Raw genomic sequence first — 21,097 nt, 5'->3', positions numbered from 1 at the left:
TAACTTTTGATATTAATAGGTCCTCAATGACATTATAGAAGCTGAAATGAAGAAAAGGCAATAAAACCAAGGTAATGGTGGTAAAGGCAAGTGGTGTGTGTGTGCGTGAGCCACTGGGGAGAACACTTGGTACGTAAAGGAAAAAAAATCAATAGTATAGAATACTCACATGCTGATTTATCACTAGGCACAAATCTAAATTCAGCAATGGGTTCAATATCATCATCGCTGTCTTCCTCTTCATCTCCAACGGATTCTTTTGGTCCTTCTAGAACAGGAATAAAAATAACTTTTGAAAGATGCCATTTATTTGACCCCTTTTTTAAAAAAAGCAAGCCTAAGAGTATTTCCTAAAGGACGTGTATTAACATATTTAAATATTGCTTTTCAATTTTTACTTCCAATTATAAGAACATGGCAATTTTAAAGCTAAAAGAGGCTCTAGATAGACTCTCTTGTCTAGTCGCAACGCTTCACTGAGCCCTAGAGATTCCAGAACCCCCTCAGGGTGGAAAGAGGAGAAGCCCAAACAGGGCCCTAACAAGTATAGTTCTATTGACATCTGTTTCTTTTACGTTTCACCTTAAAACAAAGAGTTCGGTAGCAGTTTCTAAACCAATGATGTGATTCATCGCCAGCAGTTTACAGATGAGGCCCATAAGAGTTACCGACCCAACAGATAAATTAACGAAGGCTATAGACAAAAAAAAAAAAAAAAAACAGATGCTCAATAAAGAAAACTAGCACATGCTGCTGGTGGAGTAAAGATTGCTACAAGCACTCTGGAGATGGCATATCCTACTACCCTGCCATACTATATCTAAGTATATACTCTGTAGAAAATCTTACCCAAGTACACAAGGAGTATTCTTTAAACTACTCCCAGAGGTCACCTTTCAGCCAAATGACAGATTGGCCCTTAAAATAAATAATATCACCTGTGAGTACTGTGTGCCTCTAAATAATCACCTAGATGAAACCAAATCGTTAACATTTGCCCTAGACAAAGATGAGAAGGCTAAGGGGGACAGGGAAGCTATATTAAAGGAAACAGAACAACCAAAATGGAAATAACGAGAATGCTGATAGATTGTGAAGGATGTAACCAATGTTACTGAACAATATGTATAGAAATTATTAAATGAGAACCTAATATCCTGTGTAAACTTTCACCAAAAACACAAAACAAATTAAAAAAACAAAAAAGGAAATACACCCTTTTCTCACTTGTCGACATGGTTAGGTTCCGAAGACCAGGTTGTTATGCGAAATCATTGTTAGCAAAAAAGGATGACCACGCCAAATCACAAATGGAGGATGACTACATCATTACAGAACTGCCAAATTACACCATTACTTGACTTATATTGTTAAAAATAAAATAAAAGTTAAAAAACAAAAGAATTCGAGTGGGTACCCCTTATAATAGACTCCTATATGCACATCTCCCAGTGGGGGACTGACTCCTTCTCTGGCTCCTGCCCTTGGACATCCCATGGGAGCCCTGTTCCTCAAGCTACCTTCTGCCTAAGGGAAACTGTAAACAGGACATCATACTGGGACTCCATATCCAAGGAGGGCTTGCCTATGTCTCATGAGAGGAAGCACAGATTCGAAAGTATACATCAGTATTAAAAGCCACTGAAGTGTACACTTTAAAATGGAGAATGTCATGGTATGTGAATTATATCTCCATAAAAACAGTGGTTAAAAAATGGTCATATTATATATGAAACCGTATTAAAATTCCAATTTGAACAAGCAACAGCTCAATAAGCAAACCCATGAAATTGTTTCTTGTGCACTACTTTGAAGAAAAGCAACCCATTATTTTTAAAGCTGAAACTGATTAAAAGTATGACAAACGTCCTTTCAGACCCCAAAACTATGTATTTCTGTGAAAGATGAACACGTTAAACTAACACAATACAGTACATAAACTTTAGTTGCATCTACAAATACCAAAAGCCTTTATTTTATGCCTATTTTGTTTCTCATTAGAAATTCATACAACCCATGGTTGACAGCCTAGAAAAAAAAAATGTTTTTTTTTTTAATCTTTCACCTTCTCTCTTTCAATAACTTCACTAGATTTTTACGAATCTTTGAGGTGTCTTCAACAGAAAAATTGGGGAATTCTAACCAAGGTTTCTTCAACCTTGGCACAATTAACATTTTGCATCAGATAACTCATTGTTGGGGGGTGCGGGAGGCTGTCCTATGCATTGTAGGATGTTTAGTAGCATCCCTGGCTTCTCCCATTAGACGCCAGTCTTCAACCCCACCTCAGTCATGACAGTCAAAAATGGCATTTCCAAATGTCCCCTGGGGGAAAAAAGTCATCTTCAGTTGAAAACCACTGCTGTAACAAAGCAAAACAGAAAGGTTCTATCCTAAACTCTGGAAAGCACGAAGTATTTTGATCCAACCCCCTAAGGGTGCCAAATATAAATCCCTTTACAAAGAGGAAATAAACAGTTAAACTTAAGAAGAAAACTTAGAAATACAAATCCATAATAACTGAAGAATTCTAAGTGTAAATATATGGAAAATAAAAAGCAGATATACAAAACAAATGTCCATTATAAGAATTTCAAGAGTCATATTATTCTACTGTGCTGAAATTTAGTTTAATAAACCATTATCCAAAGTGGGTCAATGGGTTGCGTATTACACTGATTAGTTTCAAAGACTGCTTTTTAAAATATAATTTGTACCAAAGAAAACTCAATGTTAAATTATAGGATACATACCTCCAAATTTGGCATTCACCATAACATACAGATGTTCTCGCGGATAGGCATTTAGGTCTCTGGACACAGCATGTAAACTAATGGCGGGGTATTCCAGTGAGAATCCTAATCCAGAGCCATCTAACCAAGACAGGCGGCTAAAAAACATTTTAAAGTAGATTACGTTAAGAAATTACATCCTAATTTAATATCTCAAGGATTATAAAGGCTAAGTTTGGCTTGAATACTTTTATATTCAAACTTACTGTTTAGAAATATTTCTAAAATAAGAAAATTTAGCAGTAGAAAGTGAATTTTAAGACCAATTCTGAATAACCTCTTTTCCTCTGGAAACCCTGGTGGCATAGCGGTTAAGAGTTACAGCTGCTAACCAAAGGATCTGCGGTTTCATTCTACCAGGTGCTCCTAATTCAAATAGATTTAAAACGTATTTTTCTCCTAAGTCACATGTGTATTTCTATGCTGTTTCTGTATATTCTTATCTGGGATGTGCTCAGTAAATCTTCATCTGGTTCAGTCCCAGATCATCCATGAGCCCTTCCTCTAACTACTCCAGTCTATAATGAGCTCTTCTTTCTCTAAATTGCACTTATCCTTAGTAATGTACCATTTAGCACTTAACTCTATGGTAATAAAATTCATATGCACCTGACAGAATGTTAGCTGTCTAACAGCAGAATCTGTCACATTCCTTTTCTTAACATTTCTCAAAACCATTAGCACAGTGCTCAGCAGATAGGTATGCACTACTTAGTAACCACTGAATTCTCCACTATCCTAAATGACATACACATGAATGGCTGTAATCTATTCCGTAAGTTAGAAAATAACCTATTCTAACAGAATAAATAAGTTAGTACCTTGAAAGACAGGCTTTATGAAGTTTTTTCATTTATTCTGCTGCTGAAAAGAAAACCAGAGATGAGCAAGATCTAGTTCTCCCTCAAATGTAGCCAAATGCAAATATTTTATTGGTAAAACATAGGAAACATACCACCAAAATCAGCATGTTGAGTTTTGAGTCCAAACCCATTGCTGCTGAGTCGAATCCAACTCATGGCGACTCTACAGGGCAGAGTAGAACTGCCCCATAGGGTTTCCAAGAAGCAGCTGGTGGATTCGAACTGCTGACCTTTTGGTTAGCAGCCGCAGCTCTTAACCACTGCGCCAGCAGGGCTCTCAGTTTTGAGTAGGGGCTGGCTAACTTTTTGGTAGTATTTCACCCATCTGGAACTGCACCACTTAGAAGAAGAAAAGTAAGAAAAAATTCTGAAGAAGCCACAAAAATATGTTAATGCAATGAAGGTTAATGCAGTATAGCGGATGCCCGGGGCTGGAGGGACAAAGGCAGTGGTAGTTCGGTGGCAGAATTCTCACCTTCCACGCAGGAGACCTGAGTCTGATGCCCGCACAATGCACCTCACCTCCTCATGCTCATACTCAGTCACCACCTGTCTATCAATGGAGGCTTGCGTGTGTTGCTATGATGCTGAACAGGTTTCAGTGGCGCTTCCAGACTAAGACAGACTAGGAAGAAAGGCCTGGTGATCTACTTTGGAAAATCAGGCAATAAAAAGGCTATGGATCACAGCAGTCTGATCCCCTTGTGCACGGGATCCCCATGAACTGGGGGCTGACTCAAAGGCAGCTAACAACAACCAACAGGGTTGGAGAAAGCCTGGGGGGAAAACAGGGAGTGACTGCTAATGGGTACGTGATTTCTTTTTTGGGGTGAAGAAAATGTTTAAAATTGACTGTGGTGATGGTTGCACAACTCTGTGAATATACTAAAAATCACTGAATTGTACAAATGGGTGATTTGTGTGGTAAGTGAATTATCAAGCTGTTATTAAAAAAAAAAAGTTAATACAATAACACTCCCATTCTATTTTCTATACAATTCTAACAAGCTTGGTGGCCAAATTTCTAGCCAAGCAAAAGCAAAAAGTACAAAAGCAGAATGAGGGCTCCCTTGGGCAGAAATAATAACAGTGCAGCAGTCTAAGATCATTCACATTCAGCATAAGGGGAGGTTGAATTTGACACCTCAGTCCCCCCAAAGAAAATCAGTGTTTTACAGCACAACAAAAGTGACAAACACACGACCCTCAGTTATCAAAACTCATTAGCAAAAGCAATTGCAGAATCAGACTGTCATGATGGTTGTACAACTCTGTAAATATAATAAAATTTGTTGACTTGTACACTTCAGAAAAAAGCAAAGTCAAGAAAATACGCACTGTCATTTGGAAAGACTTCCATTAAAAATGCTTATTTAAAGAGAAAACCTGAGAGGCTTAAAGTGATAAACCTTAAAGAGCTTAAAGTGATAAAAGCTCTAGAAATGATTTTCTAGAATGACTCATCCCTACTGGTTCCAGAGAAACAGATTTTTATTATTGTAATTAGATTGTGTGTTGTGTGCTCCTTTCCTGCCCACTGCTTTCCTCTCAAAGTGTAGATAAAATAGTGTTCATGTATCAGAAGTATGGCAAGTAAATCTCTGACTATAGCTACATTATTTTAGGCAAATAAATTGCCTTTCCCTTAATGCAAAAATCCCCTGGAATTATCACAACTCAGAAAGGAGTATTCCAAATTTGGGTGCCAAAAAAATAATTCCAAATATATAGAACCACAAAACTTTCTTAAATGATTCAACTGAAAACATATTATAAAGGTTGGAGAGGTTGTGGAGAGACTGGAACACATATGCACCGCTGGTGGGAACGTAAGATGGTACAACCACTTTGGAAATCGATTTGGCACTTCCTTAAAATGCTAGAAATAGAACTACCACACAATCCAGGTCTAGTACTTGGAACATATCCTAGAAAATTAAGAGCCCTCACATGAATAGATATATGCACACCCATGTTCACTGCAGCACTCTTCACAATACCAAAAAGATGGAAACAACCTAGGTGCCCATCAATGGATGAATGGATAAACAAATTATAGTATATCCACACAATGGAATACTATACAATGATAAAGATTGACAATGAATCTGTGGAACATTTCATAACATGGATAAATCTGGAAGGCATTATGCTGAGTGAAACTAGTTGCAAAAGGACAAATATTGTATGAGACCACTATTATAAGAACTCAAGAAAACATTCTTTGATGGTTACAAGGGTGGGGAGAGAGGGAGAGGGGCATTCACTAACTAGATAGTAGACAAGAATTATTTTAGGTGAAGGGCAGGACAACACACAATACAGGGGAAGTCAGCACAACTGGACTAAACCAAAAGCTTAGAAGTTTCCTGAATACAACCAAACATTTCAAGGGACAGAGTAACAGGGGCAGGAGTCTGGGGACCATGGTTTCAGGGGACATCTAGGTCAACTGGAATAACAGATGATATTAAGAAAACGTTCTGCATCCCACTTTGGGTGAGTGGCATATGGGGTCTTAAAAGCCAGCAAGCGGCCATCTAAGATGCATCAGTTGGTCTCAACCCACCCGCAGCAAAGGAGATTGAAGAACACCAAAGACACATGGAAAATATGAGCCCAAGAGACGGAAAGGGCCACATAAACGAGAGACTCCCTCAGCCTGAGACCAGAAGAACTAGATGGTGCCCGGCTACCACCAATGACTGCCCTGACAGGGAACACAACAGAGTCCCTGATGGAGAAGAAGTGGGGTACAGAACTCAAATTCTAGTAAAAAGACCAGACTTAGTGGCCTGAGATTGGAGGGACCCCAGAAGCCATGGCCCTTGGACTCCCTATTACCCCCAAACTAAAACCATTCCCCAAGCCAACTCTTCAAAGATTAGACTGGACTATAAGACAAAAGATGATACTGGTGAGGAATGTGCTTCTTCTTAGCTCAAGTAGACACATGGTACTAAGTGGGCAGCTCCTGTCTGGAGGCAAGATGAGAAGGCAGAGGGGGAAGGGAGCTGATTGAATGGACAGGGGAAATACAGGGTGGACAGAAGTGTGCTGTCACATTGCAGAGAGAGCAACTAGGGTCACATAACAATGTGTGTATAAGTTTCTGCATGAGAAACTGACTTGTATTGTAAACTTTCACTTAAAGCACAATAAAAAAAGAAAAAAATGATTCAACTGGGATATGGAAAAACAGAAATCTACACATTGAATAAATCAGTGCCCATCAAATTACAGCCTTTACTTTAAAAAACATATAATAATTGCTTTGTAGCTCCTTACTGCTGACAGAACTGGTACAGCATTCCCTATGGAGCTCTCATAATCCTAAACATGAAAATGGATTGTACATGCTACAGGATAGAAGTAACCTGCACACTTTAAAAGCAACACTTACTTTGATCAATTAAGATCTGATTTTTATTTGCCCTCTTTTCATATATTTGAGAAGAAAAGCCCTCCAAAATGAAAACAACTAATTAACTATGTCCAGTTCCAAAGAAACCATGAGTCACAAAAAGGAAAGGCAAATATTAGAAAGTCAGTAAACATGTAGAGAAAATTTCTGCTAAATTCTAATGCTTTTGCACAGTAGGATGAATGTCTTTTATTCCTCGCTTGAGGTAAAAAACAGGACGGGAAGGGAACAGAGGTCTTGAATTAGGGTTGGCTTAATTATTTGTTTTAAAATTAATTTGGGAATGAAATAAGAAAAAAGCATTACTTCTAAGTCATAACTGTTTTAATTTACCTATTTTGAATTATTCATGCCTCTGGTTCCCTTCCTATTTGGATAAAAAGTCAACTTCCTATGAAATCTAAGTTCTGAAAATAAGTCTGAGAGCTCTAAATCTCTCAATACATATCTCAGAAGCTATGTACTTAAAATCAAATCTGACCCTGTCCCTCTTTGCTTAAAATCCTAAAATAGCTCACCCAAAGTCTAAGGGCTATCCAGGCTTACGAACACGGCTCTCTCTTTTCTCTTCAGCTTTATCTATTACCATTCATTCTGCCTTACCCTCTCAGACTCAAAAATTGCTAGACTCTTTGTGTGCATATATATACATATACATATAAAAGTAATACACACACCTAGATACACACTTACACACACACTCCAACAGACTCGGCGCTGTTTCTCATCTAATTGGAATATTTCACTTGACTAATTGTTAATCCTCCACGCTTCTATCAGTGTGTCTGTCATACTGTGGTGGCCTGTGTGTTGCTGTGATGCTGGAACGTATGCCACTGGCATTTCAAATACCAGCAAGGTCACATATGATGGACAGGTTTCAGTGGAGTTTCCAGACTAAGACAGCCTAGGAAGAAGAACCTGGCGGTCTACTTCTGAAAAAATTGGTCAATGAAAACCTTATCAATAGCTGTGGATCACTGTCTGGTATACTGCCGGAAGACAAGCCCTGCACGTTGGAAGCATTCAAATTACAACAGGGGAAGAGATGCTTTCTCATAGTAGAGTCCACCTTAATGATCTGGATGGAGTCAAGCTCTTGGGAACTTCGTTTGCTGAGGTGGCACGGCTCAAAATGGGAAGAAACAGCTACAAACATCCGTTAGTAATTGGAACGTGGAATGTACGAAGTATGAATCTAGGAAAATTGGAAACTGTCAAAAATGAAATGGAATTCACAAAGATCAACATCCTAGGCATTAATGAGCTGAAACAGGCTGGTATAAGCCACTCTGAATTGGATAATTATATGGTCTACTATGACGGGAATTACAAAGTGAAGAGGAATGACATCGTATTCACTGTCAAAAAGAGCATTTCAAGATCTACCCTGAAGTACAACACGGTCGGTGACAGGATAATATCCATATGCCTACAAGGAAGACCAGTTAATACAAATACTATTGAAATTTATGCACCAACCACAAAGGCTAAAGATGAGAAAATGAAGACTTCAGCAAATTCTGCAGTCTGAAATTGATCAAACATGCAACCAAGATGCATTAATAATTACTGGCAATTAGAACGCAAAAACTGGAAACAAAAAAAACAAGGATTGGAAAACACAGTCTTGGCGATGGAAAGATGCCGAAGACCGCATGACAGAATTTTGCAATACCAACGACTTATTCATTGCAAATACCTTTTTTCAACAATATAAATGGCAACTATACAAATGGACATAGCCAGATGGAAAACACAGGAATCATATCAACTACATTCATGGAAAGAGACAACAGAAAAGTTCAATATCATCAGTTAGAACAAGGACAGGGGCTGACTGTAGAACAGACCATCAATTGCTCTTATGCAAGCTGAAGTTAAAGCTGAAGAGAACTACAGCAAGTCCACAAAGCCAAGATATGACCTTGACTGCATTCCACTTGAATTTAGAGACCATCTCAGGAATAGATATGATGCACTGAACACTAATGGCTGAAGACCAGATGAGTTGTGGGGTGGCATCAAGGACGTCACATATGAATCAAGTAAAAGGTCCTTAAAAAGACAGGAAAGAAAGAAAAGACCAAAATGGATATCAGAAGAAACTCTAAAAGTTGCTCTTGAATGTCAAGTAGCTAAAGCAAACAGAAGAAATGATGAAGTAAAAGAGCCGAACAGACGATTACAAAGGGCTGCTTAAGAAGACAAAGTAAAGCACAATGAAACATACAAAGACCTAGGGTTAGAAAACCAAAAGGAAAGAACATGCTCACCATTTCTCAAGGTGAAAGAACTGGGGAAAAAATTCAAGCCTCCAGTTGCAATATTGAAGGATTCTATGGGCAAAATACTGAACGAAACAAGAAGCATCAAAAGAAGATGTAAGGCCCCAGATACTCTTTTAACTCAGAACTGAAGCCACTCCTGAAGTTTACCCTTCAGCCAGAGAATAGCAGGTCTATAAAATAAACAATTACACACATGAGGAATGTGCTTCTTAGTTCAATCACGTATAAGAGACCAAAGGGGCAACACCTGCCCAAATGCAATGACGAGAAGGCAGGAAGGGACAGGAAAAATGGACAAAGGGAAATGAGGAACTGGGGTGTGGAAAGGGAGAGTGTTGACACATTTCAGGGATTGCAACCAATTTCGCAAAACAATTTGTGTGTAAACTGTTAACTGAGAAACTAATTTGCTCTGTAAAGTTTCACCTTAAGCACCAAAAAAAAAAAAAAAAGATGGAACACATAGTCACTGTACCAAAACAAACTGGTTGACATTCAGCCATTTAGCATCTGGGAAGCAGGGCCAAGATGGTGGAATAGTCAGATGCTTCCAGTGATCCCTCTTACAACAAAGACCCCCCCCCCAAAAAAAAAACAAGTGAAATGATTATATATATGGTAAGCTAGGAGCCCTGAACATCAAAGGCAAAGTTAGGAAATCGGACTGAGTGGCAAGGGGAGGGAGAGATGGTTCAGAAGCAGTGAGGAGTTTCAGACCTGTGGGAATCAGCACCCGTCAGGCACAATCGCCTGGAGCTACTGTGGCAGGGCTGGTGGTAGCATTCCAGATGCAATTTCCTCAGGGAGAGACAGCAGGCTGCACAGTCTACTCACACCTCCGGAACCAGAGAAGAACAGTGCTCTTGGCAAAAGCTACGTACTTTTATTTTTACCATGCCTCCAGCCCCCCAAGCCAGCTTCAGTGGCTGTTGATTTCCCTGGGCCTGAGACAGGTCCTACTGTGTGTCCTGAGCCATTCCCTCCTTGGAGAAGGAATAAATTAGCAATTGGGGGAAAAGATAATCTGTCAGCTCCACCAGGCTGAGGAGCTCAGGACAGAAGCAGCTCCTGTCCAGGCACAAACATTCCACAGACTTTGAATACCTTTCATCCCTGCATGGACCTGTATGGGTCTATTTCAGGAGATTAGGCCCTTGTTGGCAGACTACAACAGTGTATGTGGATTGAGATCTGACTTTAACTGTTTGACCTGTGTGATGGAAAGGTAGGTTTTTGATGTTTGATACCACTTTGCCTATTAAACAGGGCCCTCATCTACCCACATCGGGCCTGAATGCTGGTGGCTCCATCCATGTCACCTAGCCACCTGCAACAGAGGTCCAAGAGTAAGTAGTGGCTCCCAGTCCTTACAACCAAAAGCATTGGGTGCCCATGGTCCGGATGCAGAACCCACCCACCTGTGCACTCTAGGAAACAGGGACATGTTTTCCTCACAGACACTCGGGGGACAGTTGTCAGCCCCCTGCCTTGTTCACAGCATGACCCCCTGCTGCAACCAGATACCGGTACCTATACCAACCACCCCTGCCTTTCTAAGACTGTAGGACAGAGCCTATACCACACATTTGATGACCAACTACCTGGACACCTGACCTGAATCCATACAAGAAAGGTGAATGGACTTCTACGCTCATATACCTCGTAACAGCTCTAGCCATCTGGTGACACGACGTTAGGGCTTCAAAGGTGCAAATAATCAAGCTAGCTCATCAAGCAGCCAATTTCGGCATATCAAAACAAAACAAAGCAAAAAGCTAGAATATAGTAAACACACGTAAAATAAATTAATACAATAACTTATAGATGGCTCAGAAACAACAGTCAATATTAAATCACATAAAGAAGCAGATCATGAGCACTTCAACAAGCTCTCAAAACAAAGAATCAAGGACTCTTCCAGACGAAGATATATTCCTGGAATTACCAGAAGTAGGATACAAAAGATTAATATACAGAACTCTTCAGGAGATCAGGCAAAACGCAGAACAAGCCAAGGAAAACACGGATAAAGCAGATGAAGAAATTAAAAAGGTTATTCAAGAACATAATGAAAAATTCAATAGGTTGCAAGAATCCAGAGAGAGACAGCAATCAGAAATTCAGAGGATTTAACAATCAAACTTCAGAATTAGACGACTCAATAAAAGTCAGAGGAGCAGAACTGAGGAAATGGAAGGCAGAATTAGTGAGATTGAAGATAAAACACTTGGCACCAATATATTCAGAAAAAAATCAGATAAAAGAATTTTTTAAAAATGAAGAAACCCTAAGAATCATGTAGAACTCTATCAAGAGAAATAACCTACAAGTGACTGGAGTACCAGAACAGGGAGGGATAACAGAAAATACAAACAGAATTGTTGAAGATCTGTCGGCAGAAGACTTCCAATATCATGAAAGATGAGAAGATATCTATCCGAGATGCTTATCAAACCCCACATAACGTAGACCTCAAAAGAAAGTCACCAAGACATATTATAATCAAACTTGCCAAAACCAATGATAACGAGAGAATTTTAAGAGTGGCTAGGGATAAACGAAAAGTCACCTACAAAGGAGAGTCAATAAGCATAACCTCGGACTACTCCACAGAAACCATGCAGGCAAGAAGGCAAAGGAATGACTCAAATAAAGCACTGAAGGAAAAAAACTGCCAGCCAAGAATCATATATCCAGCAAAACTGTCTCTCAAATATGAAGGCAAAACTAGAACATTTCCAGATAAACAGAAGTTTAGGGAATTTGTAAAAACCAAAACAAAACTACAAGAAATACTAAAGGGAGTTCTCTGGTTAGAAAATCAATATCAGGTATCAACCACTTAGCACATGATCTACAAATGACGGTATTGAAGGAAGAAGTTCACGCTGCACTGAAAGCACTGGTGAAAAACAATGCTCCAGGAATCAACAGACTACCAGTTGAGATGTTTCCACAAACAGGGGGAGAGCTGGGGGTGCTCACTCATCTATGTCAAGAAATTTGGAAGACAGCTACCTGGACAACCAACTGGAAGAGACCCATGTTTATATCTATTCCAAAGAAAGATGATCCCACAGAATATGTAATTATCCAACAACATCATTAGTATCACACACAAGTAAAATTTTGCTGTAGATCTTTTAAAAGTGGTTGCAGTAGTACATCAAGAAGGAACTGCCAGAAATTCAACCTGGATTTGGGAGAGGATTTGGAACCAAACATTTATCACCACTGATGTCAGATGGATCTTGGCTGAAAGCAGAGAATACCAGAAAGATGTTTACCTGTACTTTACTGACTATGCAAAAGCATTTGACTGTGTGGATCAAAAAAATTATGGATGACATTGCAAACAATGGGAACTCCAGAACACTTAATTGTGCTCATGAGGAACCTGTACATAGATCAAGAGGCAGTTGTTCAAACAGAACAAAGGGAAACTGGGTGGCTTAAAGTCAGGAAAGGTGTGCACTGAGGTTGTATCCTTTCACTATACTTATTTAATCTGTATGCTGAGCAAATAATCTGAGAACCTGGACTATATGAAGAAGAACGGGGCATCAGGATTGGAGAAAGACTCATTAACCTGTGATATGCAGGTGACACAACCTCTGCTTGTTGAAAGTGAAGAGGACTTGAAGCGCTTACTGATGAAGATCAAAGGCTATAGTCTTCAGTATGGATTGCACCTCAACGTAAAGAAAACTAAAATTCTCACAAATGGACCAATAAACAACATCATCATAAATGGAGAAAATATTGAGGTTATGAATGATTTCATTTTATTTGGATCCACAATCAATACCCATGGAAGTAACAGCCGGGAAATCAAACGACGTATTACACTGGGAAAATGTGCTGCAAAAGACTTTAAAGTGTTAAAACGCAAAGATGTCACTTCGAGGACTAAGACGCACCTTACCTGAGCCATGGTATTTTCGATCGGCTCATATGCATACAAAAGCTGGACAATGAATAAGGAAGACTGAAGAAGAATTGACGTTTTTAAATTACGGTGTTGGTGAACAATACTGAATATATCACAGAGTGCCAAAAGAACTAACAAATCTGTCTTGGAAGAAGTACAGCCAAAATGCTCCTTAGAAGCAAAGACAGCAAGACTTTGTCTCACATACTTTGGATATGTTATCAGGAGGGACCAGTTCCCAGAGAAGGACATCATGCTTGGTAAAGTAGAGGAAGGCCCTCAGTGAGACACACTGACACAATGGCTGCAACAATGGACTCAAACATAGCATTGATTGTGAGGACGGCACAGGACCAGGCAGTGTTTCATTCTGTCGTACACAGGGTTGCTAAGCGTTGGAACTGACTCGACAGCACCCAACAAGAACAACACTTGTTAATCATCATTTGTCACCTCCTCCAGGAAGCCCCCCCCCCCAGTTTGTTGAGGCCTTGTTTCTATTATGAATTGGAAATGCTAAGTGGGAAAGAACAAAATGGGAGGAGGCTCAGGAGGTGAGGCTAACAATAAGTAAAGAGGAATGACAAAGTTGTTCAAGGTACTAGTAATGTTGTATTCTTAACTTGGATAGTGGATACACAGGTGTTGGTTTAATCGTAATTCTTTAAGCCATACATATATAGCATACTCTTTTTTCATATGTATTTTTGTGGTAAGATGGATCACTTTGGTGTGGCTTTTCTCGCCATGGTCTTGTAATTCCCACCCAAGTGACTGGATGGAGCTGTACAGATAGGGTAACTGTGGCCCACCAAAGGGACTGGTCAGTTTTGCCATTTGCTGAGCTTGAGGTGAGCCATTCCAGAGGTGGGAGAAGATTCCACCACCACCAAGGAAGAAGAGCCAGTATATCTTTTGGACCCAGACTCCCTGCGATGAAAAGCTCCTGGAACCAGGAGACAGAGAGACAGCTCAAGAAGTGGTGGCAAAGAAATGACAGCAGGAGATGGCGAAGAAAGCAAGCTGAGTCCCTTTGGGCAGGAAGCTTGCTGGGAGAGTTGTGTGCCTCTGGGCACTTGCTGGCAGAGATAAAACAGTTTTGTAACACTTGGCCTGAGTGGGGCAGAGGCTAAGGGCCAGAGAAGCGTGGTGCAAGCACAGTTGGAAAGAGACTGTCCTACTGTAACAATTGTTACCCTGGGCATTCCTGAGCCTTAACTGTAACCTGTTACTTCCTTAATAAACCCCATAATCATAAGTATGGTCTGTGAGTTCTGTGTGGCCACTGTAATGAATTACCAAGCTCAACAGAGAAGTAGAGAGTGCCATGGGAGGGAGGGTTGGTGTCAGAACTGGTAAAGACGGCAGAGACAGGAGGCATGTTTGACCTCTGCCTCACAGGAATCAGTCTTGGGCTGTTCATCTTGATTTCCCTTTCCCCTTGTGAAGTTAGAGGAGGTCACACACCACCCCCACAGCATTTTTACAATGTTTTATTGAAAAAAAAAAAATTTTTTTTTTTTTGGGTAGTGAGGAGTTGAAATAATTTTTTTTTTTAAACAAGTCACAGGAGTTATAATGTCATTTTTTTATAGTAGTTACATAAGAGAATGTCCTTGTTCTTAGGCAAGATAAAGTATTCACAGGTGAAGTGACAAGATATCAGCAACAAATTCTCAAAAAGCTTGGAAAAACAAACAGGCATAAATGTAGCAAATGCTAACAACTGATGAATCTTTGAGAAGCATATATGAGTATTAATTAACAGCACTTGCAAATTTTCTTCAGGTTTTAAATTCTGCAAAATTGGGAAAAAAAGCATTTAAGACCTTCCAAAAAAACGAGTTTTATATATAGAAAAAAGAACCAATAAACAGAGATGGCATACAGAAATAAGGATTACATAAGGGTTAGGAATATATCTGTGCTCCACCCAACACCACTTAAACTGCTCTCCCCAAGGCCACCAAAGACCTCCTTGTCAATACACAACAGATGCTTTCCAGATCTTTTTATATTTTATTGTTCCTTCTCTTTTCTTTCTTCAAGTCTCTTCTTCCATGATCCACCTCTTAACGCAGGTGTTCCCTAAGGTTCTATCCTTGGCCCTCTTCTCCTCTGAGTATATGCACTTACACTAATGATTTCCAAATTATTTCTAATACCACTCTCCCAAGACGCACGCACATATATCCAACTACTCCTCCATACATGTTCAAACCAAACTCATTATCTGTCTGCCATCTGGAATTTACTTTTCTTTCCATATTTTCTAACTCAGTGGCTGGCCAAATGCTTAAACTTTGCTCAATGTCTTAATTTCCCTCTAAACCAGGGGTTCTTGACATTTTTTGTGCCCTGGACTGTGTGGTAGGTAGAATTTTGGCTTCCATGACCTTTATCCCCTGGTGTCGAGCCTGTGAATATGTTACACTACATGGCAAAACAGACTCTGCAGACGCAACTGAAGTTACTAATCAGCTGACATTAAAATAGGGCGATTATCCTGGATTATCTGGGCGGGCCCAAGGTAATGACGTGAACTCTTAAAATCAGAGAACTTTTCTGGCTGTAAACAACAGAGATGCAGCTGAAGGAGAAGCAAGAGATATGAAGGACAGACGAAAGGGACCAATGTCAAAGAAACAGGGGCCTCAGTCCTACAACCAGGAAAGGAAATAAATTCTGCCAACAACTCCATGAGCTTGGGGGTGGATTTTAACCCCTGAGCATCCAGATAGGCACCCAATCTGATGGATACCTTGAGTTTAGGCATGTGAGACCCTAACCATGCTGTGCCAGACTTCTGATCTACAAACTGAGATAATAAATTTATATTGTTTTAAGCTAAGTTTATAGTAATTTCTTACAGCAGCAACAGAAAATTAATACAGACTCTGGCAGTCTGATAAAGTCTACAGATCCCTTCTTAGAATAATGTTTTCTAAGTGCATAAAACACATAAAATTACAAAAGAAACCAATTATATTGAAACACTATTATCAAAATACTGCTATAAAAACAAATCTGTCATATAGTTGTAAGTGTGCTTCTTTATTACTGCATTAAATAACAAGATCTAGCATCTGGTCTAATAATGGCCATACTTTCAAAGCAATGATGAACATAAGCATTATTTCCAGGTATCCACAACTCCAATTTGATATGAATATAATCGTGGTTTCTACTGTTGAAAAAGACACAAATAACTGCTAATACTACCATGGTTGGCTGCCTACATTCATAATTGAAAGAAATACTATACTGGTTACTTGTTACAGGTTACCAAAAATAAAGATATAATTTTTCCCCCATCTAAACTCATGAATACCCTGAATTCTAGACACAAATCCCCAAGAACCCTGGTCTCAACTGTGAGTTTCACGAAGGCACATTTACTTTGTTCACCCCTCCAACAGTGAAAGTAATGAGGAATCATCAAATTCTGGCTATGTTTTATGACAGACACAACAGGGTTTTCTGAGGATTGCCTACATGGGTATGAAAGGAACAAGTCAAAAAATAACTCCAAGGCTTCTGATGTGAACAACTGGAAGGATGATAGTGAACACTGAAGGAGAATCAACTTTTAAAGAGGAAAACAGGAATTTTCTTCTGGTCATGCCATGGTTTGACATGCCTATTAGACATGGGTAGTTTAGATTGATGAAGATTCTTTACCAAGCCAATCTAGAAATTGATTTTCAGAAAAACGTTAAACTTCAGCCAGTTCTAATGAAAATTCTCATTTGAGTTAGTTTGGCTGTGAATTCATAGGAAAAAAAAAAAAACCTTTTCAGTAAACTACTCAAGAACCCAACACATTCTGACAGTAAAGGATATTGTATGTAATATGTCTGATAGTGTAAGTACTACGGAGAAAAATAAAGCAAGGAGAGGCAGGTAAAGGGACTTTACAGATGGGAATGGGGAGCTAATTTATATAGGGTGATTAAGGAAACACTTCACTGATAAGCTAGCTGGTTTTTTGGCAGAGACCTGAAAGAAATATAGAAACAAGTTATGTGGACATATGGGGTAGTAACAGTACGTGCGAAGGTACCAAAATGGCAGCATGTTTGTTGGAAACTGACCTTGGTGGGTGCATGTATGGCAACTTTGGGGAAAAACAAGGAAGTCAATGTGTCTGGAACAGAGCAGTTGAAGGAAAAAGTAGTAGATGAGGTTAGAGAGGTTGCGGGAGGCAGTAAGATCATGAGGGCCTTGTAAGCAATTGTGAAGTCCGATCTTTGGCTTTTACTATGACGGCACTCTAACATTTAGAGTTCAGGGAGATAAAGCTGACCCAGTAAAAAAGACTGAGAAGGTGAGCTGCCAAGGAGAATTTTAAGCTCCCATCATCTACATAAGGGGCAGGGATAGGGGATGGGGGATAAAGGGAGAGAGGCTGGAAATGTATGGAAATGTGGGCCATGAACATGGGCAATGAAATTAGAAATCTGAAACAGTCAAATAAAGGGATAAAAAGGAGTGAGGGCCTGGTTGAGTTTGAAAGCATGCAAGTGAAAAAACTGAAGCCCCTTAGCAGATTACCAAAGGGGAAAAAAAAATGATAAGCATAGTTTTCTATTTGAATACCACTTTGTGAAAGTGGGAAAGAGTGATACCTGGCAGAGTATAACTATTTTTAGGGTAAAGGTCAGGCCATGAAATAACAAAGGTGACCTAGGTAACTAGGATTTCCATCTCTCTCTTTTTTTTTAAGGATGAAAGAGTGGCAGGGAGGATGGAAAAGATGGGACTGGACCTGCTTAAACAAATATAATTTCAGATGTTCCTTAAATAAAAGTGTGTGTGTCTAAAGCTGGTAACAGGGAACCCAAGGTAGAGAAGGGAGAGTGTTGACATGTCATAGAGCTATTAACCTATGCCATGAAACAATACGTGTACTAACTGTTTAATGAGAAGCTAATTTGTTCTATAAAATTTCATCTAAAGTACGACTAAAAAAAAAGAGGAAGAAAAAAGTGTGTCTGTCTATACATAGAGTCCTGCGCCTACCTGGGAAAAGAATACCTGAGTTCCCTGAGGGTCTGCGTGTTGCAAACAAAGCCAACTACTAGCCCTAAATTTGCCCTTGTATTTGAAGGTTTCTGGGACTTTTGCCTATTTATTGATATTTCCCTATTTCCTCCCCACATGGCGTAGTAGTTAAGAGCTACGGCTGCAAACCAAAAGGCTGGCAGTTTGAATTCACCAGATGCTCCGTGGAAACTCTATGGGGCAGTTCTCTTCTGTCCTATAGGGTCACTATGAGTCAGGATCGACTCGACAGCAGTGATATTATACATCCTACTTTCCCTCCAGGTCATCCTTCCTTATAAATAAGTCCTTTTAAAGTTTTTTGGGGTCACTGAACTCCTTTAGAATCTAATGTCAGAGACCACAAAAACAATGCAGTCAAACCCTACATGTAACTTCTGGGGTTCACAGACCCCCTTAAAGGCCCTACATTTAAACCAAATTAAGAGACCCTGTTCTACAACCTCCCCTCTCCTTACGGTGATTCTTCCCTACTCTGAACTTCCCCATCCCCCAGCACTATCTGTACTACTCACTTAACTATTAATCTCCAGTTGCCTTGTTATAGTCCCAATACTTCGCTAACTTATTTAACTGTTCACATACTTAATCCTCAAGTAGAGAATAAACTCCTGGGAGTCGCAGGTCGAATCTGACACATCTTTGGGGTTATTTGTTTTAAAACAAGCAAGGCTGATAATAAGTATTCAATTTAAGACATGTCTGACTGTGAAAGTACAAAGCGTTTCAGATGGCAAAAGAAAAGAGAAATCCACTCTAGGGCCAAGAAATGTGAGTCAGATCCCTTTGATTATGACCCTAGCCTTGGGTCAGGGGTGCACCTCTCCCCACCCACACTTACAGAAAAAAACTAAACTCTTTTAACTAGACATTCAAAATCCTCTACAACCTGTACTGAACCTACACATCCTGCCCAGGGCAACCTGTCCCGCACTTGTTCATAGGACACGAAGTCAGGGCCTAGAAACTCAAAACCATGCCCATGAGTAAGGAGCAACGCACGCGCCAGACCTCCAGTTTGTAGGCGGATAGAAAGCACAATCAGGGAGGAAAACTCCGTCTGAAATAGAGAAAGAAATGCTCTGGGGCAGGAGACACACGAACAAACGAGTCTTCCTCCCAGCAGAGGCATCCCCAAGGTGATGCGGACCACACACTGCCCCTCCCAGCAGCCACCGTGGTCGCAGTCTCTCTCCTGTTCCTCGGCGCCGCCGGTGCGAGGGAGAAGGCAGCGCGCAGGAGGCCAGAGCTCGGTAACAGGGACCCTACCTCTCAGCGATGTAAAGGGTTCCGGTGCCGAGGCCCTTCCCGTCCAACACAGCCTCAGTATCTGGCTGCTGCTGCCGAAGCCCCTCAGCCGGGCCAGGTGGCGGGAAACTTTTAAGGAAGCTCATTGCAACAGGGAGCATCGAGATACGGGCCTGGCGGGAGCTGAGATGACTGTAAACCCAGCTCGCCGCGTCCCGCCCCGGAAGCAGCCGCAATCGCCCCGGAAGAACAACCTTCTGGACAGGCATTTGCGCGGCCGCCAACCATAGAGATGAGCCGTTCTAGGAAAAACGCTCGGAGGTTTCCCAAGACCTTGCCGAGTTTGTCACGTGATGCCTTGCCGAGTGTGTCACGTGATACCTTGCCCCCCCCCCCCTTCTCTCCTTCCCCCTCCCCCCATTTTGAGACTCTTCGGCCTGGAATGACGAAGCTTTCTCCCGCCTCTTGTTTCGAGGTTGTCACAACAACCCTGCGAGAGAGGAAGCACGAGGAGTATTATTATCTCTTTTACTACAAAAGAGGAAATGGAGGCCCGAGACGTGGAGTTCCTTGTCTGAGGTCACACACGGAGTAGAAACAGCACATGTCTAGATGTCAGAAGTCTCCTAATTGGGTTCAAAGCTTTACTCTCCTGGTCCCGCCTCACCCGGGGTTGTTCACACATCGACTTTGTACAGCCGTGCACCAGACAGCAGTCTAGGTCCTGACACTGTCATATTGCACGAGCGACGCATCCCCACGTCTCAGGTGGGCAAAAGAGCACAGAGAGGTAAAATTAACTCAGGGAGAAGAGCTGACTATTGTCAGTAAGGAGATGGGTCGCTGATTAAAAAAAAAAATTCACCAGTCTTCATTAGAGCAATAAAACCTTTAAAAATCATCATAGTAAAATAAGGTTAATGAGCGTTATGTGCCAGGCACTGTTCTAGGCACGTTGTCCATGTTATTAGTTCATTTAAGTAGCCGTGGTGGTGCAGTGGTTAAGGCTCTGGTGCTAAGCTAAAGTTTGGCAGTTTGAACCTCAACCTCTCTGAGGGAGAAAAGACCTGACTATCTGTTCCCGTAAAGATTATGGTCTAGAAAACCCCATCTGCCCTATAGGGTCGCTGTGAGTTGGAATAGACTCCAGCGCACACAGTATTATTTTACTCTTTAGGACAACTTTATGAAGAAGTTGCTATTGATTGAATTTTGCAGATGAGAAACCTGAGGCATTAAATTCAAGAGCAAGAGTTTGGCGTGAGAAACCTAGTGGAATCCAAGCCACTCAGTCTTTCTAGGTTCCTCTTTTCTTACCTGTAACTTCAATATGATCATACCTATGCCATAGGACTGTTAACCCTGGAGGACCGACATGTGAGGAATCTAATTTTTATCTTGTAAACAGCTAGGGAAATGTTAGATTTTTAAACTAGGATTACATTTTTAAACTGGGATTAGTAGTAGTTTGAAGGATGGGCTGG

General features: G+C 40.6%; 1 protein-coding gene across 1 annotated transcript in view; it reads right to left on the bottom strand.

Moving 5' to 3' along the window:
• Positions 1–19,839, bottom strand: part of CLNS1A (chloride nucleotide-sensitive channel 1A) — a 30,642-nt gene extending 10,803 nt beyond the window's left edge. The window contains exons 1-3 of the mRNA XM_049889737.1: positions 19,635–19,839; positions 2,754–2,890; positions 170–268 (exon numbers count right to left, since the gene is read on the bottom strand). Of these exons, the coding sequence (XP_049745694.1) occupies positions 170–268; positions 2,754–2,890; positions 19,635–19,774 (376 nt within the window). The 5' untranslated portion in view covers positions 19,775–19,839. The remainder of the gene's footprint in view (positions 1–169; positions 269–2,753; positions 2,891–19,634) is intronic.
• Positions 19,840–21,097: the final 1,258 nt, after the last annotated feature.

The sequence above is a fragment of the Elephas maximus genome, chromosome 7 (assembly GCF_024166365.1).
Source record: "Elephas maximus indicus isolate mEleMax1 chromosome 7, mEleMax1 primary haplotype, whole genome shotgun sequence".
Lineage (NCBI taxonomy): Eukaryota > Metazoa > Chordata > Mammalia > Proboscidea > Elephantidae > Elephas > Elephas maximus.
This window is presented reverse-complemented; position numbering and strand designations above follow the sequence as displayed.